We start from the raw sequence: 25,735 nt of genomic DNA on the forward strand, positions 1-25,735 counted from the left end.
GAATTTTATTTGTATTTCCCGCCTCTCCCTGCAGATTGAGGCAGGATTACAGCAAAGAATAAAAACCACAATACAATACAAAATACAATATTATCTAAAAATATAGTCAGTAAAACATCAGCAATATTACTACCAATCACTAAAAAGGCCAAATCGTTGCCATGTGAAATCATCTCTAATCCAGGTTATAGTAAGTAGGTTAACTTGAGTTGGGGCCCCATCTATGTTTCTTTGCACATAACATTAGTACACTGTGAATTCTTGCTACCCTCCCTTCCTATTAAAAAATATCAGCGCCAAGAGCATTGCTTCAGGCTAGAGGTAAATGCATTGTTTTTCATTGCTAATAAAAAAAATAATGCATGCACCACAATTTAGTTTTAACACACATCACCATTGTTTTAAGAGCATGTCTTCATGTTAAATTTATAGCTGGGTTAACCAGCAGGGAGGGAAACAGGGCTGTGACCTCAGGATTGCATAATTAGGAGGTTTAAGATTAGATATGCTTGGATTTGAAATTAACATTATAGCATGTGATAGACCTACTTCAGAAAACACCAGGCTCCCATAGCTGCCTTCATTTTGGATGACAGTTGTTCCTAACTCACCAAGGTATGGAAGCAAGAGATGTAGCACAGCTAGGGTAAGTTAAAAACGATTGCATTATTTCATAGAGTTATTTCCGTATTTTGGTATTAACATAATTGAAGTTTAATTCTATATATTCTAGGTCATGCATTAGCACTGTGCTGGCAAGATAATTCTGTAAGAGTAAGATTTATATTTTAAGGCATTGGAAAGTATGCACCAAAAACCTATACACAAATACACAAAGGTGAATCTAGCTGAGTTAAAACAGATTTACTCACAGCCTAGTAAGCGAATATAGGACTGCAGTCACAATGGCAATTTTATGTACATTTATCTGGAATAAGTACCTGGGATGAGTGAAAAGGGCTTACTTCTGAGTAGCTATGTATAGGATTGCACTATACTTTTTTATGACTCAAATTATGTTGTGCCTGCTGGTGTGTTACAGTTATTACAAAGTATAACAAAACTAAGCAACAGAAAGGAGAAAAACTGCTTGACTATTAAAAGGTACATAAAAATACAAAACTAACTTTAAAAAAAATACTGTACTGTACTGTATTGTTATACAATCAGAATCAAGGCAAAGTGTTTAGACTTCAGGAGTACAGCAATATGCATAGTAATCCCCTTCCCTGCCTCGCCCTTGTTAACCCAAAAAGAAGCCGCTTGCAAGCATAACACAAAATAAATGTGTTGGATATATCCTTATATAAACTTTTTCAGGAAGGGCTGCAAAAAAGCAAATTGCTACCTTAAATAATGTGCAAAAAGTGAGAACAGTTCAGTCTGTGATACTGCCTTTTATGACGATAATACTAATTTAAATCCATGAGATTTATTTCTAAACATTGTTCTTTCAGTGCCTTTTAATAATAATAACCCCATAACCAGTATACTTAAGGCACAATGCACAATTTATGAAATCCCATTAATTTAAATAAGTTAACACAACCTTAATATGGAAATTAAAATCAATGCACTCAAGCCTCCACTGAGCCTGTTTTACAGTGATAAGTTCAGTGTAGTATAACCTTAATGCCATTGTTACACCCCTATTAATTTTTTCCATCTCCACATAATTTATAGTCTTCCAATTTGTATTTGGTTCATTTTCTGATATATATATATATATATCATACATATATATAAATGTATGTTAGAAAGCCAGCTTGGTGTAGTGATTTTAATGTCGGACTAGGATTTTGGGAGACTGGGTTTTGAATCCCCACTTAGACATGGAAACTCACTGGGTGACGTTGGGCAGGTCAGACTCTCTCGGTCTGAGAGAAAGGCAATAGCAAATCCTCTTTCAACAAATCTTGCCAAGAAGTCTCCATGGAAGGTTTGCCATAAGTTAGAAAGACTTGAAGGCACACAGCAGAAGAACTGTGCATGTTGGCTAGAGAGGATTAGTCATGAGGACTGTAAATGTAATAAATAAACAGAAGATGCAACATAAGGTTTGCACTATAGTCATTGGATGTTATCAGACAAGGAAAATTGGAAGTATAATCCAATAGCAATCTGAACACAATCATGGGGTTTCACGTTATTGCGTGATAGACTACCACACACAATTTTGGGCAATGGCAAGTTATTTTCGGGCAATGGGAAGTCAGTTCAAGCGCAATTCAAATTCACGTAAATTCGCTGAACTGGCAAATTCACGTGAATGTGTTCTGGCCCCACTTTCTTTTTATTCAAAATTAAGAGAAATTCCTCTTGTGTGATAAACTCCATTATGATGCCCTGCCAGGCAGAGTGTCAGACAAGGTGACCTGAGAATGGAGATGTGTTGTCTTCTTTGACCAACTTCGCTTGAGGGCAGCAGTGTCTCATCTTTCCCTTTTGCTTTGACATTAGGCCTCCCCTTTCCTGGAAGCCTGACAAACTGACTGGGTTAGCAGAGCCCTCAGCAAGAGTAGGGCAAAATAACTGTTCTGCAGTTGTAATGAGTGCAAGTTATGAAACTCGTGTTTATTTTTTTCCAGGATTTGGCATAACTGACAAAAAGTGGACAAATAACCCCATTATACTTTTTCCTCCCTTGAAAACAGGAGTTGGGTCATCTGATTCAGCACTGAATTCACATGTTAGATTTATTAAAATCATGAGATGGGTTTCTCTGTGCCTGAACAATAAGAGCTCTTTGAAGAAGGGCCAGATGTTTAACTGGACTTGACTAATTCAAGCATGGATTCAAACAGAAAAGAAGGTAAGTATGCATTTTTTTTCAACAGAGGTTAAACTCTGAACATAATGTTCTCTGTAGCAAATGAAAAAGACTTTTGGTCTAGATTGAAAAATGATAGTACTTTGGGTTCTACACTGAGGGAGGGGGAATAAAGGCTTCATCCTATGCCCCACAGAAATACAGCATCCTGTAGCTCCAGTTTAGCAAAATGTCTCCATCAGGCAGGCAGATACCTCATATAGGCACCGAAGCTATTTCAGCAGTGAAATTCACTAATAATGTTTGTTGTGTGGGCAAGAGTTCACTTAACAACTTCATTCATGGGTCATTCATTGCCAGAATCAAAACTAGCAATGATGTATTCAAGTCTTTTACTCCAAGTCTCAAGTCAAGTGTCACATCTGTACCTTCAAGTCTCAAGTTGAGTCTCAAGTCCTTGCAAGGTACTTTCAAGTCAAGTCCCAATTCTGGGAGCCACATTTAACAGAAAAAAAGAAGGCAGTGGTGGTGTGGGGGGATGGGAGGATTTTAATAAATGGAAAATAAAGAAGATGTGCCCAAAATTAGGAGAGGAATTCTCAGAGGGCAATAGCAAATGTCTTAGGCAATGGGCTTGAGGTGGAAAGATCCTTCTGAAGCTTTGGAAGTCTCCTCCAATGTATAGTGGAGACCTGAAGCCCATTGCCTAACAGGTTTACTGTTTCTGGATGAAGTTAAATCAGCAAGTCTGTCACTAAAAATACAGAAGTCTCAAGTCAAGTCAGATTAGTGCATCATTTATTAAGTTGAGTCACTGAAGCAATTTGAGTCCAAGTCAAATCAGAGTCAGTTGCTTAAATCTACATCACTGAATACTAGAGATGGCTCATCTATCTTTAATGGCTGTATAGTGAGGATTTCAGAGGTTCCTTGTTACCTGGCTCCATTATGAGCAACACCCGTTGAAATACCTTAATTCTGTACAGCAATTAAAGATACTGGAGTCATCCAGCTTTCATTCTGGCACCTCTGCCTACCATCTTGATCCTCAGCACTTGTGGCCTACATTTTGGAGAAAAGCTACAGCAGTTGACATTGGTTGCTCTTTCCTTTAGGGAACTACAGCGAGGAGGACCGAAGTCAATTTTAAATGCCTAGTGCTGCTTATGTTGGCTGGATTTCTTTATTTAATTAGGTAACATTCATATGTTATATAAATAGCTTATACAATTAGAATGAGGCCTGAATGTTCTTTATAGTGTGGTTTGTGAGTGCTATAAATGGGTGCCTTTTAGTTTAGTTTCATACTGTTCTTCAGTGCTGTTACTCTATTAAACAGATGACCATTGTATTAGTAGTGCAGTAATTTCTATCCTGTAACAAAAACTTTGTTTTTAAAAGCTTATTTAAAGATTCAAATGCAGCACGAAAACACTTTCCGATAGATGGAAAAACCATGGCCTGAATCTGATTATTAGTCCCAATTAAACTAGGCGGATTGATTCAGTGATACCTTGATAATGCAACACTTATGTAAGTTCTGTTGATTCAGTGGGTTTACGCTTGTTGGGACTAATAATAAGATTCAGCCTTGTGATCTCAGTAGTGCTCAATTCGTTGCTCTTTCCTGCATTGTGTAAATTGGCACTTCTCATGCTATCTGTTGTGGAGGACCAGGAATGTTTTTTTTCAGTGTGCCAGTGACTGTACCACCATATTTATGCCCACTGGCTTCAATTGTTTTTTATTCTCTACAAAGTTGTCAGAAAACAGTAGCCAATGGCTCAGAGACTAGTGCCAGTCCAGGGAACACCACTTTTGTGTAGCACTGGCATAGATAATGACAATATTTGAGCCTTGGTCATTGTTCACTGATTTGTTAAAACAACTGATTCATATTCCTAAGCTAAACAAGGCTGATTTCTGTCATAGGCTTTATCTCTTAGCAGATATATTTCTATTTGAGAGCGTCCACTTTTTACATTTTGCTTCTTTTTACCTAAAAACTCAGTAGTTGGATTTAGCCCTAGTATTTGCAGGTGGAAACTGTTGGAGTTCTGTCTGTTCATACAAGTAAAACAATGTCTAATTGTCTTCATGTCATGCTTTATAGGGAATTCAGTGGCCTCTCAGGTTATGACAGGGACAGGCAAAATAAGATGTGCAGATGACCCCAAGTCTTTTTTCCCCCTTCAGTATCCAAGCCTACTGACCTCCAAATCTTTGGCCAGAAAATTAGTCAACCATAAGTCATAAAGCCAAAAGCCACCTGGAGCCATCCTCCTATTTCTTGCATTGCCAGTGGGAAGGGTTTAATGGTTATGTAGATGAGGGAATTTCAGTAGATGTTCCTTTTTACCAGGTTGTAAGACAAAGAACAACCTGCTCACATTCTCTTTTCTGTTGTTGTGTGCCTTCAAGTAATTATTGACTTATGGCGACCCTAAGGCGAACCTGTGGTAGGGTTTTCTTGGCACATTTCTTCAAAGGGTTTTTTTTTTTTTGCCATTTCCATCCTCTGAGGCTGAGAGAATGTGATTTGCCCAAAGTCACCCAGTAGGTTTACATGGCTGAGTTGGGATCTGCTACTGGCTCTCTTCTACACAATCATTAAAGCTACAGGAGCTTTCTTCAGTTTTTACTCTGGCAACCCTAACTCTTTCAGGAAGGGAAAGGGCTTTTTTCAAAGCCAGAGGGGATAAGGAAAAAAGAATTGTCTGTCCCAAAAACAGCACTCCTCCCATCTTAAAATGGCTGCCTGAATGCTTCCTAGAGATTTCTGGGGGCATGTCTAGACAATTTAGTGGCCAGGAAGTGGGGGGTGGGAGGCGACACAGGGGGCAGGTGCAACCTTCCAGGCTCATGGGGACCCTGCTGTGCCCCACAAGCCCTACAAGTTGCCCAATCCTGCTTTATAAGGAAGGAAGTAGTGGTTTGAGTGTTGGACTATGGAGATTACCACATGGGGAAAAGCCGGGGGACATCCTTTTCTTGTCCTTATCACATGAAAGACTTTCAGATGACATCAAGCTTATCTGGATATTATCCTGTCAGTGAAGTGGAAATGTCTGCAATTGTGTGAAAGACTTTCAGATGACATCACGCTTATCCCATCATTATCCCCTCAGGGAAGCAGAACTGTCCTATCATTTTGCATTAACGGAAGAACCCATTATTCAAAAGTGACAGGACAATTCCACTTCATTGCACACACACTGCAATGTGCGTGACAGTCTTTTGTGCAAATGTGTGATAAGGATGGGATAAGGATGGAAGCAAACCACTTTACTCCCAAGGATGTAGCCAAGAGGGGGGGGTTGGGGGTCCAGACCCCTCCCTTCAGGCCCTGGGGACATTCAAGCTCCTTCCTCCCCCCTCTTCCCCTCCATCAAAACCACGGAGAACTTGGAGAGGGAAAAGGGAAAAGACAAAACAAAAGTTGCAGGCTCAGAGAGAGAGAGAGAGAGAGAGAGAGAGAGAGAGAGAGGAGGGGGAGGGAGGGGGGTCCTTGTGATTTCTTTTTCTTTCGTTTCTATTGGAGTCCAGCTTCCACTCCTCCTCCTCCTCCTCCCCCCTCCTCCCTTGTGCTTTTGCCAAAATAAAAGTCTCTGTGTTGCCAATCTGGTGGCTTTCACACCAAAATGGGTCCTTTTCAGAGCCTATTGGAAGTGGGAATGAAATGTGTGGATGCAGCCTGGGTTCTTAGCTCAGCTCAGAGGTTGGAATACAGTGTCTCAAAGCATGAGCAGAGTGTCTCTGAGCATGCACAGAGTGGCTGCCGCTCATTGCTCGAGCAGCTGCACTTTGCTTTATCGAGCTAAATTTATCTGATGTAAACACCTTCAGAGGAAGGACTCAGTTTGCATCTGCACTGAAAAAATAATCCAGTTTGATGCCACTTTAACTGCCCTTCGCTCCATGTTGTGAAATGCTGGGATTTGTAGTTTGTTGTGGCACCTGACAGATGATTCAACAGGTCCTCAAAACTACAGATCCCAAGATTCCATAGCACGAAGCCATAACGGAAGTTAAAGTGGTGCCATCGAGGTGTCGAGGGTAAATGCTCAACCTCTTTTTGTGTCGGGGGGGGGGGCTCTTAGCCTCTCAAAATGGTGGCACTTAGTCTTGACCTCCCCCTTCCCAAAATCCTGGCTACGTCCCTGTTACTCCCATCCTTTATCCCCCCCTTCATCTGATAATCTCCTATGACTGTGGAAACCATGGTTTGATTTCCAGCGTGGCCATGAAACCCACTGTGTGACCTTGGGCAATCACATGCTCTCAGCCTCAAGAGAAGGCAAAGGGAACCCCTCTAAACAAATCCTGCCAAGAAAATCCCATGATAGATTCCTCTGCAGAGAAAGGCAACATAGAAATGAAATGAAATGAAATTAATTAATTAATTCACCTTAGGGTTGCTGTAAACTGAAAATGACTTGAAGGCACACAAAAGCAACAACAAGAGCAAAGACCAAACAACATCAGTGAGAGAAATGAAGCAAAAAATAAGAAGGAGGCTACGCTGAGATAACAGCAGTCCCATTACTACTGATAAAGAGTTAAGGGTGTAGCTATGAAAGTAAAAAGATGTGCATTAAAGCTTCTTTGTGACCACTTTAATGGCTGGTTTTGCTCAGAGTCATGTGAAATCATTACACATAATTACGCGATTTTTCCAGGATATTCACATGATACATTCGATCTCCTTTGTGTGATAACTTCTTAGAGACATAAGCATGTTGGTTGCCATTTATTTACCAAATATTTCTATTTCTGCTGGAGATGGTTCAAATTTCAACAGATTTCACCAAATCCTTCTGCACTGTTTCCAGCGCTAAAGAAAAACGTCCAAATTGGCATACTGACTAGGTACTCTTTGCTGACTGTCTTGTAGAGGAAGGGTTGAAATTGAGGTTCCCAAATGTGATTTTAGTTGTATATAAGCAGGTTTTGGTAAAAGCAAAATTCCAGATGAATTATAATAGTTTTCTGGAGTCTTACAGTATTTGTTAGTCTTAGGCCTCATTCCCACTATCAAAAGAATCGGATTGCAGCTGAGTGAATTAAATCATCCTAGTTCCCATTTGAAACTGCTTCCTGTCACGATGTGATCAAATAGAGGAGATTTCTCTTCTTGACAGTCCAGAGAATTGCTCTCATGCAAGGCAGAGAATATTTGAAGAGATGTTATAGAGGATGGAGCAAGCTTGTTTTCTGCTGCTCCAGAGAATAGGACTTGGAGCAATGGATTTAAACTATGGGAAAAGAAATTCAACCTCAACATTAGGAAGAACCTCCTCACAGTAAGAGCTGTTCAACAGTGGAACACACTCCCTCAGAGTGTAGTGGAGTCCCCTTCTTTGGAGATTGTTATACAGAGGCTGGATGACCATTTGCTTTGGGTCTTCCTGCATGGCAGGTGGTTGGACTGGATGGCCCTTGCGGTCTCTTCCAACTCAATGATTCTATGATTCTATGAAACAAGGCAAGGGCAAAAGACCGTTTTTTTCCAGACATCAGCTAAAAAGAGGTTTTTTTGTAAAAAATGTGATGAGGAAGTGGGAACGAAGGATTGGAATCACAGCATTTTGGAGGGGAGGGACTAATGGCAGGGGGGTGTTTACCATCCCTCCCCATTTTTTGGGAGATGTCATCCCTCTCCCCCCAGTGTTGTCTTATCATTATTGGTGTGATGTTTGGTTCCTTTTTAAAAAATAATAAAACTAAGCACTTAAGGGACAGAATGGTTTAGCAACTACTTGCAAAGGTGCTAGACTACTTGTCGCTTAAGCACTTAATTATATTTACCAAAAAAAAAAAAAAAAAAAAGGAAGAAAGAAAGAAAGAAAGAAAGAAAGAAAGAAAACATGTCCTGTCCTCCTTCTCACAAGCCTCCCTGGGTGCTGGTGCCCTCCATTTCCATCCTCCTCCTCCCACCCTCTCCCTTTCCAGACCCAAGCTCCCTTCCCAGCCTTGCCTCCATCTCCTCTTCCTCCTCCTCTCTGCTCCCTCCGCCTTGCCTTGCTCCATTGCCATCCTCCTTGTCACACTCTCTCAGCCTCAGAACACACTCTCTCAGCCTCCAACACCCCCCCCCCCCATTTTCCACACTGGGCTTATGAGATGATTGACAGGGGAATTAAAGCGGTGCTGCCAGTTTGAACCACAATCACCTAAAAAAACCCTAATCACACAGGGTAAGGAAACAAAACCCTTTCATAATGAGAACTAGGGGTCTTTTGAAATCACTTTCCAAACTGGGGCAGGAGCGAATCACGAAGCAATTCATCCTGCCAGTGAGAATGACCCTTACGTTACCATACCTTGCAAAGGGAATGCTAAATGAACAGTATAGATCAGAGCACTGAAGCAGTCACTGGGTGACTCCCTGTGGGATATGACATCGGGTGCAGAAATAATGCAGTTTGACATCACTTTGCTATGGCTCCATCCTACGGAATCCTGGGATGTCTTCAGAGACAGGTGTATTTAGTAAATTTATACACTACAAATTCATCCCCAGAGTAAATTGTTATATATCAGTTTCACAGTCTACTAGATGTTACTGAACTGCAGCTTTGGTCCCTTCATGATTTGGATTATATCCAAGTAAAGTGGTCTCTCCACATTCACTATGGTTAGGGGTGAAGGACCCCCATGAATGTTGAAAAAACCACAAATAAAAAAACACTATTCTTTACCTGAGAGAACACCTCTCCAGGAATTCCAGGTCCTCCAGTGCAACTCTGTGGTGTGTCATAAATTGATCATAGAATCATGCTGGAGGACTTACAAATGCCCAGAGAGATGTTTTCTCTAGGAACTTCTAGGTTCTCCAGCATGACTCTATGGTAAACAGCAGAGTTGCGCTGGAGGACCTAGAGATTCCTAGAGAGAACATATTAATAAAAATCACAAATAATCAAATCCACAAAAAGTCTACGCTGCAAATGTGACCAAATGTATCTTGGAATCAGTGAGTTATTATGAGATGGTGGTGATGACAATAATATTGATATCATGACCTATATCTGAGGATCATTATTCAAAAATGCTTGACAGTTTACTATAACTAGTCATAACTAGCACAGTGATAGCCTTCCTAGAAGTGTTGGTCATTATCCCATAACCCAGAGGTGGGGAAACCACAGTAAGTTTTAGGGGCCAGATGTCTACCCACTGACTCCTCTCCAGGTTTGTTGATTTCAGGGGGGATTGCTGGGTGGCTCCTATATCTTGCCATATTTCATTGCAACAAAATTCCTATGCTTCTGGAAAATTCATACAGTAAAACCTGACAGCTTCAAAGGCAGTGTGAAACTGTGTGTTCCAGAAAAGAGACAGATTTGCATCTTAAGTGGACTGCAAATCGTTATGCCCCCATTTTATATATAGTAAGCCTAATAAGTCCCGTTAATTGACTGGAGTTCTTTATTCCCACAGGAGAAACTGAAAGTGTGCCAGTGATTAATCCTGCAACACAGATTGCTCAGGTAACAATGAGCAAGATGCTCTGAAAAATCCCAACCATGTAAAGAATTTGTGAGGCTATTGATAAGTCTCCGGAAAAGTCAGACCCAAAAGAAAATAAAAACAAAATTAGCCAAATAGAAACTTGGTTTCAAATGTGAATTCCATGAATATAGAACAAAAACATTTCAGATATTTAAAAGGCAGTTCAGTATTACATTATGAGCATATTGTCAAAACTGTACTCTTTAATTTTGGGGAAAATAGGTTAGAATCTTCACACAATTGTTTAGGGCATGTGTACCTTTGAAACATAACCCTCAAAATTTGAGTAAATGATAGGATCCTGATGCATATAAACAAAACTATCCCATCACATATGCAGGAGTTACCTGTGTATGTATTGCAATGTACATGGGATTCTAGATTTAGAATATGGGTGTTATCTGGAGAAAGATAGGAACACATAGGTCCCACTGAAATATGTAATTGTTTGAATCCTTCCAGTTTCAAGGCTCCTGTATTCCAGAAAGTCGGAATATTTGCTGCTGTAATTCTCAGGTTTATATTTAGATGTCCAAACAACAGTTCTATTAACCTAAACTATTTTCTGGCAATTCTAAGTACTAGCTGCAACATTTTCTTCCCATCCTGAAGTTGGTTTCTTTTTAATTCTGAGATCGGAATGATAACTTTACATCTCTACTCCTTTTTGTTTGTTTGTTTTTATTTGTTGAAGTGCACCAATGAAACAATATGGACCCAGGGATGACCAGGGGAAGAAAATATGATTTTTTAAAATTGTACATACCTTTAGCCTAGCTAAAAATATATTAGGGCTGAAATATAATAGGCTCAAGTGAGTTGACTCTAAAAATATGACTCTAAACACTCAAGTGAGTTGTTCTGAAGGCTTCCCAGAAATCTGAGTGCTGGGGAAAGATTCGAAAGACATGAGAGAAGGACATGCATGCATCCACCCATCCACATCCCATAAAATTTTCAGAGGCTGCACTTCCAAGTGAATGGTTGAGAATGAAGGCATGCTTACATTCTCTCCTTTTTATCTGCTGAAGATCATGTTTCTCTCTGCAGGAGTGTGGGTTCATATGAACACACCTGAAACTCCACTGGGGTGGGGAAGCAATTACAAGGATCAATTTTGAGTAGAAAATAGGCAGCATTGTGTAGTTTATTAAGCAATTCCCCTTCATTTCCTTGTCCCCTTCATTGTCTTTTTTCACCATTCACTTCACTATTCCTTATTGAATGTCACATGAAGTCTCATAAATAGGCACAGGACCATGTTTGTAACAACTGTGGCCACACAGGTTAACTTCCCTTGGAAATATAAATCTGAACCTATACATTTGCTGCCATAAAGAACAATGACTCTGCATTAATGTTGCATAATTGTATTTATTAATTAAATCTAGAAATTTCATCCTTTGACTCCCCCTCTATTTACATAAATAAATAATAAATAATAAATATTTTAATCTGATCCTCTTCACTCCACTAACCTTCTAAAAGCTATGGGCAAGGAATCTTTGGCAGAAAGGAATGTGACCATAGTCCCCTGAAATTCAAGCACTGATTTCAGCAATGATGAATATGGTAATACCTTCCCCATAGACTCAGGTTATATAAGCAGAGATGCCTCCTGCCTTATTATAAATCCATAAACCTCAACTCTACATGACAAATTACAGCATATAGATTAGGATGGCTATGCAGTCTACATTACAGAGACCACTGCTCTATTTGTATAGCTATCACTGCACAGTCCTCTATTTTGTGTTTTCTGCCTGACTATTCAATGTCAGAAGCTGCAAGATTTTTTCTTAAAAGGGAGCATAGGTGCTTTGCTGATGCCCATGAATACTTAGCATCAATGCTGCTGGCTTTTTAAGACTGTAAAAAGGAAGTCCTACAGGCTCAGCCTTGTCCATCATCTTTTTCCCCACAGTGGCCAGACAGATCTATATGGGAAGCCCATAAGTAGAACATGAATGCAGTTAACACCTTCATACATATTCCTGAAAACAGCATATAACAGGCTGCATTTGATTCCCTTTCCTACTAGCTATTAGAACAGATGATAACTGAGAGTCCATATTGTTTAATAACAAATTCTGGCCATAAATGATACAAATAAAACCAATAGGAAGACAGTTTATGGTATTCATTCCTATTTTAAAACTAAATCAGGCAATATACAGAAATTATACTGCTTTGAAGTATATGTGCGGAGGTGTAAAGAGGAAATACTGTAATATAATTAGGAACAGCAACTATTATTTTCCTTTGGAGTGTTCTACTAGAACACCTTTCCATTTGACTTCCTTCCTTTTTTTGTTACATCCTGTCATCTCCTTAAGACACACATTTTCATTTTGGCTTTCCCCAAATAACACTCTTCTGTTTTTAATATAATTTGTCTATGTCTTTAGACCTTAATTCTGTGTGCAGCACCTGTTTCAGTCATAATTATTTTTCTTAGTTCACCATGAAATTGAAATAATGCAGTTTGACACCTCTTTAACTGTTATGGCTTGATGCTATGGAATTCTGGGATTTGCAGTTGTTGTGGCCCTAGAGCTCTCTGACAGGGAAGGCTATATCCCGCACAAAACTACAAATCCTAGAATTCCATAGCACTGAGCCATGGCGGTTAAACTGGTGTCACACTGCATTATTTCTGCAGAGCAGATTAGAAATGGGAGTACCTTGAAGAGTCAGAATAAAAAATACTGGGTTGTATAGGCAAATTATCTGGTAGAATAAGCCAGTTTCCTTTTTTTCTTATGTTCTGTGATTAGATAGGAGAATCCACATTATTTTCTGTAGTGGCAGCAACTAATAAATAGGTTCTGGTTTGTTTGTTTTCTAGTTGCATGCTCTGGCTTCTGAACTTAAAACTGGTTTCACTGAAGCCATGCAGGAACTTACAAGAATTCAGCATGGGGAGTATGCGCTGGAGGAGAAGGTCCAAAGCTGCCGGTGTGCAATGGAGGAAAAAGTGGCAGAGATGAAGAATTCTCTAAATGGTTTCAAGGTTGGTGATCATGCAGGAAGAATGGATTAAACATGTTGCTCCAAAATTGTATCTGTTTTCTTATATCTTTGTATTTGTAATGCAGCCTCAAGTTTGTTTCCACAGCAAACTCACCACTAAAATTATATACATTTGTATGAACGTTTCATCTCTTTGCAGTGGATCAGTCAGCTAGCAGTATCTGCGTCATCATTCTCTGAGGACGAATTTGGTGGTTATCTGAAATGCTTCAGGAAAATGTCACCCATATCTCTTTTCCCCAAACCTCATGCTAGCATTTGTCTTTTTTGATTAGGAGGAGCTTAATGAAGCCAAGTCCATGATTGAAGAAATCAGTGCTAAGCAAGAAGAGATGCAACAGAAAATTGAACAGCTCCAACAAGAGAAACGGAAGGAATCTCGTAAGCTCAAAGCAAAGTAAGTAGTTTAAGCTGACATTTCTTTCAAAGCGATTTATAACTTCACAGCAATTTTGCTTTCTGTACATTTCTTGGATTTTAATTTTCTTTTTTACCTCCCATAACCTCCTAATAGAAGTGTGGCTTTAGTATACCAAAATTTGATGTACAGCTTTTCATCTTCCTTTAGCAGAACCAGGGATAGGTAAGCTTTCTACTTCTCCCTGCAAGTTTGGAGGCATTTTTAAATAGAAGGACAAGGAATAAGGAACCAGGTTGGGTACAAGAGAGTGGGAGAAATTTCTGTCAAATTAGTGGAATTGCACTTACATACATTGGATTCCACACTTATCTTTTAATATTAAACTTTAATAATATTTACCTCTTAAATCAATAAAAAGTCTTGTGCCACCTTCAAGATTGTTCGAGTTATAGTCTACTTCACCAAGTGCAACTCCCACAACAGACTAAGATAGCAAGTTTTCTCCTCCAGCCCAGGTAAATCAAGTGTGTACCCCCAAATATATGTTCTGTCTTGCTTTTTAACTTTTTTTCTCCTCAGAAGAATACAGAAGGAGGAGCATGGCTCACAAACAGTGCCCACACCTCTGCAAGGAAGTCCTTTTCGATCACTGAACCTTCCAGAGCCAGTTTTAATTAATGAAGATTTTGTAAACCTATTGCACAATGCAACATATGAGAAAGGTATGTATATATATTTACTGTTTACCACATGTACCTTCAAGCCAACTGACCATATATTAATATACGTTCCTTACTTTCTCTGTCTTTCCCGTGGAATATGAGTGGCTTAAGGTGGCATAATATTAAAAGGCAGCAAATTATCCATTGTAGTTTATTCTTATTGCTTTACCACTGGGAGAAAGAAATGCCACTTTTACAATCTGCCACTCTTCTTCTATAGATAAAAACTGTATGCATTACACTAGAAGTAGAACTGTGTGAATAATACATTTAATAATACATTTTATTTATAGACCGCTATTCCGCAATGATCATAGCGGTGTACAGTAAAAAATTGCAATAAATACAAAATACAATGTGACAGTTAAAGGAGGGAGAAGTCTCGTCCTTCAGGCAATCCCTGATGTTGCTGGGTCTGCCTGATCGCTCCCTCTGAGGCCAAGATGACAGTTGAGAAGGGAGGGGCCTCTTCCTTCAGGCAATCCCTGATGTTGCTGGGTCTGCCTGATCGCTCCCTCTGAGGCCAAGATAACAGTTAAGGAGGGAGGGGCCTCTTCCTTCAAGCAGTCCCTGATGTTGCTGGGTCTGCCTGATCACTCCCTTTGAGGCCAAGATGACAGTTACAAGAGAGAGGAGCCTCTTCCTTCAGGCAGTCCCTGATGTTGCTGGATCTGCCCTGATCGCTCCCTCTGAGGCCGAGATGACAGTTGAGGAGGGAGGGGCCTCTTCCTTCAGGCAGACCCTGATGTTGCTGGGTCTGCCTGATCACTCCCTCTGAATTAAATGGTCAAAGGCCTGTTGTAATTTCTCATGAGTTCAGATTTACAGACTAGGTTCTTCTTTGAGACTTCTGCATTGATTATATTGAGGATAAGAGTAAAGTGGAGCCAGGAAGAATGGAGACATAGGGGAAGGGGCTTCTATATGCAGCCTGCATTCTTGTCACAAATTATTTCTACCTTGTTTTGAGTAACACCTGAACAAGGCTATGGAGTGAACAAATTACGCAGATTACAGAGAAAGGGGTTGGTGTAGAAGCAACTGATGACACTGACCTGAATCTTATATTGTGCTTTTTCTCTCCAAAACAAAACAAAACAAAACAAAACAGATAAATACAAAATTCTAGAAGTAGTTTCTTGCTCTCTTTGTGAGAAATTTGCTTTTACGAATCCATATAAAGCTAAAATCTCTTCTGTTCTTGCCCAGTCTCAGATTGCAGGCCCAGGGGACTAGGAGAAAGCAACATGAAAGGTAGGCAGATTGGGAGTTCTTATGAAGTGGTGTTCTTTAACATTCAGTATTTGGCAGAGATTCCCAGTTATACTGAGAGAAACCAAGACAGTGATGTTCTCCAAGAGCAGGGGTAGGCAACCCTTTTGAGCCGGGGGCCGGGTTGCTGTCCCTCAGACAACTGGGGGGCCAAAGCCAAAAAATAAATAATTACATAATTTTTTAAAAAATTAAATATATAAATAAACCAGGACAAATGTAGGTCAACATTTTCAAATGGAAGACACTTTTTTTTAAAAAATGGAGGACACGCGAAAAAATTTGCTGATTTTTTTAAAAAAATGTTAATATAAATGCATGTTTCTGAGGCTTCTATAGACAATTGCCCCCCAAAGGCCCCGGTGGCAATCGGTGGCAGGACCAGGCTGGGGCCGGTCCCAAGGCCTTGCCGGGCCACAGGTTGCCTACCCCTGTCCAAGAGAGTCAGAACCTGTACATGTGTTTTTTAGAACCTGCTAATCCAAGAGGAGGTGACAGTCCAAAGAAGACAGAGGAGTTTATCAGACAAGGGAAATTGGAAGTATAATCCAATGGCAATCCGAACACGATCATGGGGTTTAACGTTATTGCGTGATAGACTACCACATGCAATTTTGGGCAATGGGAAGTCAGTTCGAACGCAATCATGGGGTTTCACGTTATTGCGTGAGAGGTGATCACACACAATTTTGGGCAATGGCAAGCTATTTTCGGGCAATGGGAAGTTAGTCCGAACGCAATTCGAATTCACGTAAATTCGCTGAACTTAGCGAATTCAAGTGAATGCGTTCTGGCCCCACTTCCTTTTCATTTGAAATTAAGTGAAATTCCTCCCATGTGATAAACTCCAGAGACTAGTAGGCTGAGGACTCCAAAGAGATCTAGTTCCTAAGGCAAGGCCAGAACCTTGCACAAGAAAAAGAGAAAAGCACTGATTCAGATTTCAGTAAATTTAGGGGTATGATTAATAACTCTCCTGCTGAAACAGGGAAGTGAGTTGTTTCAGCACTGATCTGGAGCAGGCCAGTGCTCCAGAGCTTTATACTCTGGGCTGTGCAGTTAGGACAAAAGTACTGAATCTAGAAAAGCTGAATCTAGCCATTAGTCTTCTTTTGGGCAGCATATTTAATGCTGCAGAGATGACTTTTGAGGAGGGGTTTTTCAGGTCTTTCCTGAACCTATGAAGACTTGATATCTAAAAATAAATAAATAAATAAAAAATCAGAGATCAGGGACAGAGTTCCTTGAGGTTCGAGGTATAAGGTGAAGATGGCACTGTAAAAGGTCCACTTGGGAAGAACGGAATTGATTTATCTCCTCCAGGAAGCTACTGTTTTATTAAGACTTTGCATACATCATTTTCTGATTCAAGATAGAACCTGGAAATGTTACTTATGGGACTGTAGCTGTCAGAATTCCTCAGCCAGCGTGGCCACTAATGTTGGCTAGGGAACTTGGGATGTTGTAGTCCAAAAAGTAACTTTTCTAATTCTAGTTCAAGGCCATGACAGTATGTAGACAATCAGTTATAAGATGATGGAAGATATACATGTGGGAACCTCTGTGGAGAAAGCAAACAACTTTATTGAAATATGTTTGTGAACCATCTTTTTGATTACGTAAACCACTCTGAAAACTTAATTGAAATAAAGTAGAGAAACATGCAAAATAGATAAATAAATAACTGGCATAATAAATGCCAGTGCATTCTTTTTTAAATTTTCAAATACACTATTAAAAGATGTATATGGGGCTGACTTTAGCAGCTTTCAAAAGTTATAGCTGTGTTCCTTTCTAGAAAACCTGTCCAGGGATAGCCATGTTGGCCATATAGCAAAGTATAATAATACCTAAAATCCACAAAACAGTGATACCTTTATTTGTATGATATTTAACAACCTTTGCCTGAAGAGCTTCAAAGCTTGCAGCATTTTGTGCATTTTAGTTGACCAATAAAGGTATTGCTGTGGAGTTTGGATGCTATTGTGTTCCTTTCCTGTAGTACAAATTCAGCTATTTTTTAGAAGAAGGTGGTTGTGGGGGCACACGTGTATTTTATGTAGACAGTACATAATAGTTTCAGAGCCTTCAGGAGATAAGTTAGTGTGGCCTCAGGTGGCTTACACCATAGTTTTAGATTAGCTTAGTGGGCATACTGGCCACTGAGGATGTAACTATCCTGCTGACAACATATTCTAATTCCTAGGACTAACCAGTACAAATCTGGACACAGAAGAGAGCTTTAGAGCTTCCTCATCATCTGATGCTCAGTCATCATCAAAAGTGTGGAAACAGACCAAGGACAGTAAAGAGTGGGGTGATGAACATATTTCACAGGACCCAAATGACAGGCAGAAGGAAGTAGGTCCGAGCAGATATAGCTCAATGGAAAACATACTGCAGGACCCTTCTGTTGCAGGTGAGACTAACAAAAGTACCTAGAAGTCACTGCAGAAGCATTAAAGCTGTGTTCCCAAACCTGCTGTCATCCAGAGCTGTTGGATTATAACTCCCTCCTTGCCATCCAACATGGTTGTTGGCTGATTAAGACTTTATTGACATATTTTAATAAAACTTAACTTTGTGATGTGCAACAAGATTTTAGATTGCTGGTCTTAACCATAGGTGGGGTACAGACCGCCCAAAAAAGGTGGTCTGCCCGTGCCTTGTTTTGCTGCGCGAGGAAGCTGCAGCGGACATACCGTGCGGCATCCTCGCGCAGTAAAAAGAACCCGCAAAAATCAGGTTCTTTCTGCGGCACCATGACACCACAGTGGGCCAATTGTGCCCTCTCAACATCATTATGGGGGCATGATGTGCGGACACTAAACGTCTGTTGCATCAAAATGGCGGTGCTCGTGTGTACAGGGCGCCACCATTTTGATGTCCTTGTCGCGTGCTAGGGTTGAGGCCTGTGTGGGCAGTGCGCCCTTGGCCAACCCTTAGCACATGACGAGGGCGCCCTATAGGCCTGTCTGGACTGGGCCATAGTAACTGAACTTGGGATTCATTTGAAATCTATTTGAGAACCAGTGAGATGTAATGGAGAGATCTAGGTTATAGTTCCCATTGAGCCATTATGACCTTGGGCCAGTCACTTTCCTTATGACAAACTATCTCACAGGGTTTTTGTGACGATAGGGAGGAAAAGACCACTGTACAGTGTACACCACCTTGAACTCATTGGAGGAGAGGCAAGATATACATGTAATAAATGCATACCTCTAGCCTGTTCAAACATCCAATATGTTCCATCAGCACACAGGCAGACATCTGGTTTTAATGCAATTGTCCCTTGCCTTACATGGGGGATCCGTTCCAGCCCCCCCCTCCCGTGTAAGGCGAATTCCGCCTATGCTGGAGCCACATTCATTTGAATGGGGCTTGTGTGGAGTGGCGTGGGAGCACACAGGGCGCCATGAGTACACACCCCATTTTTTTGAATGGGACACGCCGCCCCTTGCGCCACGCATGCTCCCTGTGGCTTGAGCGCGTATGCTGAAGTCCACGTAAAGTGCGCTCGCCTATAACGTGGGCGCACTGTACAGTCATCCCTCCATTTTTGCAGACTTCGAGTCGCAGTCTCGGTCCTTTGTGGACTGGCATGTGGGGAGGGTTAAAATGGCGCAAACGGCCACAGGAGTGTGCAACCATTGAAGCCAGTGGGGCTTGAATATTTGCAAATTTCCATTTTTGTGGAAGGGGGCTGGCACAGATCACCCACAAAAATGAAAGGACAAAAATAAGGGAAATAAGTATTTTCGTATTTCAGATTGTTCTGTTACATTGTATTCATATATTTTGGCCCACCTGTATTTTAACCAACTCTGTTATTATTTTAATTATTTCATCATGTTAATCTATTTCATTTTGTAATTTTCTTTCTTTTTCCTGATATTTCTTGATTCTAAATTGGATCTGTAGGGCAATTCAAGTTTCCTAAGGCTTCAACCTTTGTTAAGGAAACAAAAATATTTAAATATCAAAAATATCAAAGTGAAGCCTGTTAAGGACTAGCTTTAAATCAGCAGAGTAGCAGAAACATGTCCTTGTCTAACTGTGTTTCGCTAAGAATTGAGGGTGACTCAAAAAAACAACACAAGTAGCTTGCAGTTTAAACAAAAGTTTACTCATGGCTTTAATCTACATATAAATAGAGGTTCCACTCCACCAAAAAGCATCTGAAGAAGTAGACTGACATCTACAAAAGCTCATGCTGCCAACTTCTTTCTTTCAGTTAATCTCAAAGGTGTTACAAGATCTCTCTACATACTGATTCTACAGACTAGCATGGCTATATCTTCGAATATACATAGAGGCTATATCCCAATCTAACTAATGAATAATTTAGGTAAAGAAGAAATCTTTATCTGACCATCTTTCCAAAGAAATCTGAGAGAAGACGAAGATGAAAAACCCAACCATTCAGGAGAAAAATATTTGTGTGAATTGGAGCACTTCCCAAAAGCTGTAGTTACCTGGATCACATGGTTTGCAAAGTTATTGCCCTGTGGTTCAGTTGGAGCAAATGAGATGTTTGCAAGAGGGGGAGACAGCAGGATTTGCATGCAGGAAAATCTATCGATCTAAGGAGAGGAAAAATTCATCCAACATAATCCACACTTAGGGTTGCCATAATTTGTTACCACCAAACCGGGACAAACGTAGAAAACAATGTAGGACAAAATGTAGGACAAAATTTTACTAAAAATTTAGGACATTCAAGAAAAATGGAGGACACAACCAACTAGGAGTCACAATTATTTTTTTAAAAGGCACACAACAGTAGAATTCAAAGATATCGTACCTGAGCCCTGACTGAATGATGCATCTGAGGAAGTAGACTTGTCTAGGAAAGCTCATGCTGCGTAGTTGCTGCTGCTCCGCTAAAGGAGGCCTTGTCATGGTGGCCTCCTTTTTTGGGGCCCAGCCAGCTGGCCAGGCCCCTTGCAGTTCTACTGAGGCCGGAGGAGCCCACGGCCAGAGCCCCAACAGTGGAGCCGCCTCCAAAGCCTCGCTGCGTGGCTGCGCCCCTGGCCAGTTGCGGGTGACCCGGGAAATTAGGGCAAGCCTGGACGGGACCGTGCAAAGCCCTAAAAACCCATGATAGTCCCGGTTGTTACTGGGATATGGCAACCCTATCATAGATATATTTAAGGCAGCCTTACTGAATGCAGTCATGAGTTAAAGCATGATGCCTAAGTATTTAATGAAAACTTAATTGATTCCAGTAGGCCTAATCTGTGTATGACTAAACTTGGAACAATGTTCTGTTTTCCAATTTTCTAATTTTGTTCTATATCAATATTTGTTCAGTACTATTTGTTTTCTTTTTATAGTCTGTTCAGAGTCATCTGATATTCTTCAGTTCTATTGATTTAATGTGTTTTCTTGATTAGTATATCTTTCATCCATGTTTAATTTTAGTAGCATTTGTTTAATATTCTTCATTTTTCCTAATATTGGAACTACAAGGTGACTTGATTCCCAGGCTTTGTTTGTTGCTTTTGTCATTAGATTTCACCTTTTCATCCATTCCTTACTCTCTTAATGGATCGCTGTGTTTTTTCAGGACTTTGATTCATACAACTGCCTTTATGCGTGAAAACTTTAAAATGGTCTGTTTTGCACTTGAGTCCTTGTTTTGATGCATCACTAACATGTGCTCACCACATGGTTCCTGTCCTTTTAGGAAATCTAACTTCTTGTCTTCTTAGCCAGCAGAAAGAAGTAGCTGGACCACAAGGTTTCTGTTTCAAATGTTGGTTGTGGACATAATTGAATGGGATGGGATTCCATTGATAGGCTGGAAATCCCTTAAAAGTTCGTTTTCAGGTGGTATATAGAGGGCTTCAGCAGAAAGCAGAAGGGAAGAAATGGCTTCTGTCTTGTCTGGCGTCCACTTGTACAATGCTAGATACAGTCTTTTATCATGAATTGCAGATCAGTGCAGTATTATAAGCTAAAACAGAAGCAGACATCCCTGACTTGAAAACAAATAAGGAATTTTTTGTTTGCTTGGTTTTTCCTCTTATTGATGTCTTGTTCGAAAACAAGTGCATGATATTATTATAATGTTTTAATGTTGATGATCATGCATTTTGTTTTGTCTTACTGTAGCTAAAAGGCAAAATATTGCTTTGGATTTACTGGAGTCTGAAAGGAAGTATGTTGTTAACCTTTCCGTGGTTCTCAAAATTAAAACCACATGGCAGGGACCAGAAATGAAAAGGAATGCCAAAGAAAGAAGGTATTTAATTCATTGTACTTACTTATATCAAACATTTGTCTTCAAATGTGCAGAGCACTTCTCCAGTCACAACTACTGTACCTTATCCATTCCATCCATCCCTCAAATAATAGTTCTATCAAATAGTGGCGATTACCGCACTAGGGTAAAAGCGTTCCCCAATGCGTTCTCACGGGCGCGAGCCTGGAACGTGATGAGGGCCAGAAAGTTCCGTGGGAGTCTGTGGACAGAGAGGTCCATGGGTTTGGAACCCCTCTCCTGCTTGTTTGGCAACCGACTCCACTGCTCCCGTGCTATAAGCCTGGTGCTGACGCCATCAGACCCGCTGCGGGGAAACTCTCAAGACGGCTCAAGTTTGCCTTTTCTCGAAAAAAAAGCTCCGCTTATAAGTGTGCTGCTGCTTTGTGGAGCTCCCTCTTGGGCATGGCTTGTAAAGTGTTCTCTTCTTTTGGCTCTGTGGGAAGTTCACAGCTCAAAAAAAAAACAATGTCGATACTGACTCAGAAGAAGCCGAGAGAGCGGCCTAACGACACAGGTTGGTTTTGGAGAGGCTCTTCCTGGTAAGGGCCACATGGCAAGGTCTCCCCTATGTATTCAAAAGTCTTTCATAGTCCGCGTACACCTGCACTTGGTGAAGAAGCCCGATGTTGAGGCTCTCCGAGATCGCTCAGTTTCTTTCTTTTCTGTTCAGGAGGAGGAGCATTTGTATTCCATATCTGGGAGGCCCTGCAGAGAGGCCGCAATCGTTTTCAGGTCTGTCGCTGAACTGAGATGAAGTCATGGTTGTCTCAGGCTCTCATGCTGCCTTCCGTCACTTTCCCACTCACCTGATGGGCATTCCCTGCATGGTATCCATCCTTGTTGTTGATTCTTTTCCATGTGTGACATCAATGCCTTCAAGGTAAGAGGGCACCAGGAGACCAATTAAAACATTAGTAACGTGAGATATGACAAGGGTAACTCAGTATGCCATCTAGAGTACAGCTTACTAATTACGTGGGATTGTCTTTTACCTTCACGAAATCAAGTTTCCACTTACAATACTTGTATCTACCAACTGAGCCTTAATTTTAATCTTAATGCTATTGTGTTGTTGTTTGTTACCATTCATTAATAACTCTCTCTAGCAATGTCTTCACAGCAATACTCCAATAAGAACTGAGAACATCTGGCAAAAGAGGGTGCCAGCCTGCAAGACATTATCCCCTCCAAACCATCTGAAACAAACGCAAAACTTGGAGGCCTATAAACTAGCACCTTCACTTTTTTTCTCCTGAATGCGTTTTTAAACACCTTGCCTGATAAAGAAGCCAGTTGAGCTTGAAAAATGTGTTTCCTTCTTCGTTGTCTCTGCGCACATACAAATGGTTTTACTGCGCTTCCTGCGCAGTGCTCGGAAACCTACGGAACACTGGGCCGAGTTTACTCTTGCAACATTTGAAACTTTTTGGCTGTTAACTCCGCCCACCCCTTATAGGCCCCTGCCTTACCGCTCTTTACCCAGTCCTTTTTCCGAGCTTCAGGAATTTCGTTGCTTTGCTCTGCTTGGACTCACTTTCGCTTTGACCTCGGACTGTATCTTGACCATTCTTTGTTTTCCCGCCCCTGGTACTTCACTTTAAAAAGGTATCCTTTTGGTTTGGAATTTTTGATTGTTACTGGCTTTTGTATATGGCCAACACACTACAACTGAATGTTTTTTAAAGAAAAATCTGTGTTGTATCCAATAATAAAACTAAAACATTTACAACAGCAGCAAATACAAGCAGAGATGTAGAAAGATCTTGTAGCACTTTGCGACTAAAAATAGCAACAGCAGTGGCAGCATGACATGTCTAGACTTCAGTCTATTTCGTCAGATGCATTGGATCCAAAATACATTCTGAGGAAGTAGACTTAAGTCTCCAAAAGTCATGCTCCCAAATCTTTCTTCCAAATTCCTTCAATCTATGATATGCTACAAGATCTTCTAATACTTGATTCTACAGATAAAGGGACCAAACAGATGACTGAAAAAGAGAAAGATTGGGTGCACGCAACCACCACACCATGGCCCCCAATTGGCCGCTTCCCCTCCAAATAGGACAGAAAAAGTTTTGCTTCTATTTGGGGTGAAAAAACCCGCCTTTTCCCCCCATGGCTGGAGTTTTCGGGAGACCTTTTGCAGGCAGCTGTGTTAAAACCCACCCCAAAACACCTGTGAAGCTGCCAAATGTCTGGTCAGCCAGGGTCTACTCTAGTTGGGAGCAAGCCAACAGGATTTGTAGCCATTGTTTTAAAATCATAATAATCTGCTATGTTGAATATTCAGCTGTCGTCTATGACAATATTGTACTCCCATAGCGTACTTCCAGAACCGGTGCTGATGGAACAGTGCATGCCTCTTCAGAGTGATTCCCACTGTCACGGATGAAGTTGCACTTAATGTGGAGATGCTTCTTGGCCTGTGCTGGCACAGGACGCTAAACCTTTATTATAATTTTATAAGAGTAAAGACCTAGTCAAAAGTAGATGTAATGCAGTAACATTTAGTTAAATAATCAGGCAGATCAACTTTTAACAATAGCAGTATGCTATTCGCCACATGATTTTAATATGACAGAGAATCTATTCATGGATGTTCACCATGACAGCTATTCTACAATTTCACACAAGTCTAAAAAATGCCTCACAATGTGTTGAGCCAAATTGTGACTAAATTAACATATTTAACTCTGCCCGCTGTGAATCTATGTTTGAAATTCAAAAAAGTGAAGTATTCTCATTCAAGACGACATGCTGTATACCCAAATCAAATCAACTACACATTATACCATCTGTTTTCTTGTAATTACACCGGGACCCAGTGATTTCATTAAGAGTGGTGCATTAAACCCACACTCACCATAGCTCACACACCTTGTTCACTCCAAAATATATACAGAAAGAGAGAGATAATACAGAAATATATACAGAAAGAGAGAAATATATATAGAAAGGGAGGGGAGAATATATTATCCTGTCTGGAAATTAAGACAGAAATTGTATGTACAGAGTCTTTTTCACGAGCAGTATTGAACGAGGAGATTATTCCTCTCAATTTGTAGCAGATGGACAACGAATATTCAGTATACCCTACTTGCTTCTAGCAGAAGAGCCAAGTGAACACTGGCATTTCATTGGTGGGAGGGAAGAAGCAGTTCAAGTCAAAACAAAGACAACCCAGAGAGTCTTTACAACTGCAGCAAAAAATCCATTAATCTTTGCAAATGTGAACAAGTGATGCTACTAACTGAGCTAAAATTTGCACACAGCCCTTTCCTTTGGCTGGCGCTCAGCCACAAAAGTTGGAGAATTTGCACCCTCTCTCCACTGGAGATCACATGAAAACTGCCGACTAAGGAGAATGCCCTGATAGCTGGCAACCCTAGCTGACAGGTAGCGACGGGGCGCCACTGAACAATTTTAAAAGGCAAATCATAGCTAAAGCTTGCCAAAAAACCTGCAATTAACTTTTCCCTAAAAAAAAACATGTCAAAAATCCCTAGGTAGCATTCTGTATTTTCTCATCTGTTAACTATGCGTTAGTACAACACACAGGCTTAGCCACACGTAAAAGACTTGTGTTGAGAGTCTCTGTTAGCATTTCCCGGTCGATGATATATCAAGGTTCTACCCGGATCCCTCCCGGGGGTGGCGGCCCTATTCGATGGTCCACCCTCAAAGGCTGATGGAACCAAAAGGTTCCAAGACGCCCTAGAGGGGTTTTTATGTTGAACTGATGGCGATCTGTATGCTGACTAACATCTGGGATTATTGAATCTCTCCAGGCT

General features: G+C 40.7%; 1 protein-coding gene across 1 annotated transcript in view; it reads left to right on the top strand.

Moving 5' to 3' along the window:
- Window positions 1-2,664: 2,664 nt before the first annotated feature.
- The window catches only part of ARHGEF33 (Rho guanine nucleotide exchange factor 33), a 57,350-nt gene continuing 34,279 nt past the window's right edge, over window positions 2,665-25,735 (top strand). The window contains exons 1-8 of the mRNA XM_042447937.1: window positions 2,665-2,812; window positions 10,214-10,263; window positions 13,134-13,298; window positions 13,594-13,715; window positions 14,259-14,401; window positions 15,611-15,655; window positions 17,880-18,092; window positions 21,794-21,923. Of these exons, the coding sequence (XP_042303871.1) occupies window positions 2,791-2,812; window positions 10,214-10,263; window positions 13,134-13,298; window positions 13,594-13,715; window positions 14,259-14,401; window positions 15,611-15,655; window positions 17,880-18,092; window positions 21,794-21,923 (890 nt within the window). The 5' untranslated portion in view covers window positions 2,665-2,790. The remainder of the gene's footprint in view (window positions 2,813-10,213; window positions 10,264-13,133; window positions 13,299-13,593; window positions 13,716-14,258; window positions 14,402-15,610; window positions 15,656-17,879; window positions 18,093-21,793; window positions 21,924-25,735) is intronic.

This window comes from Sceloporus undulatus, chromosome 1 (genome assembly GCF_019175285.1).
Source record: "Sceloporus undulatus isolate JIND9_A2432 ecotype Alabama chromosome 1, SceUnd_v1.1, whole genome shotgun sequence".
NCBI classification, from domain to species: domain Eukaryota; kingdom Metazoa; phylum Chordata; class Lepidosauria; order Squamata; family Phrynosomatidae; genus Sceloporus; species Sceloporus undulatus.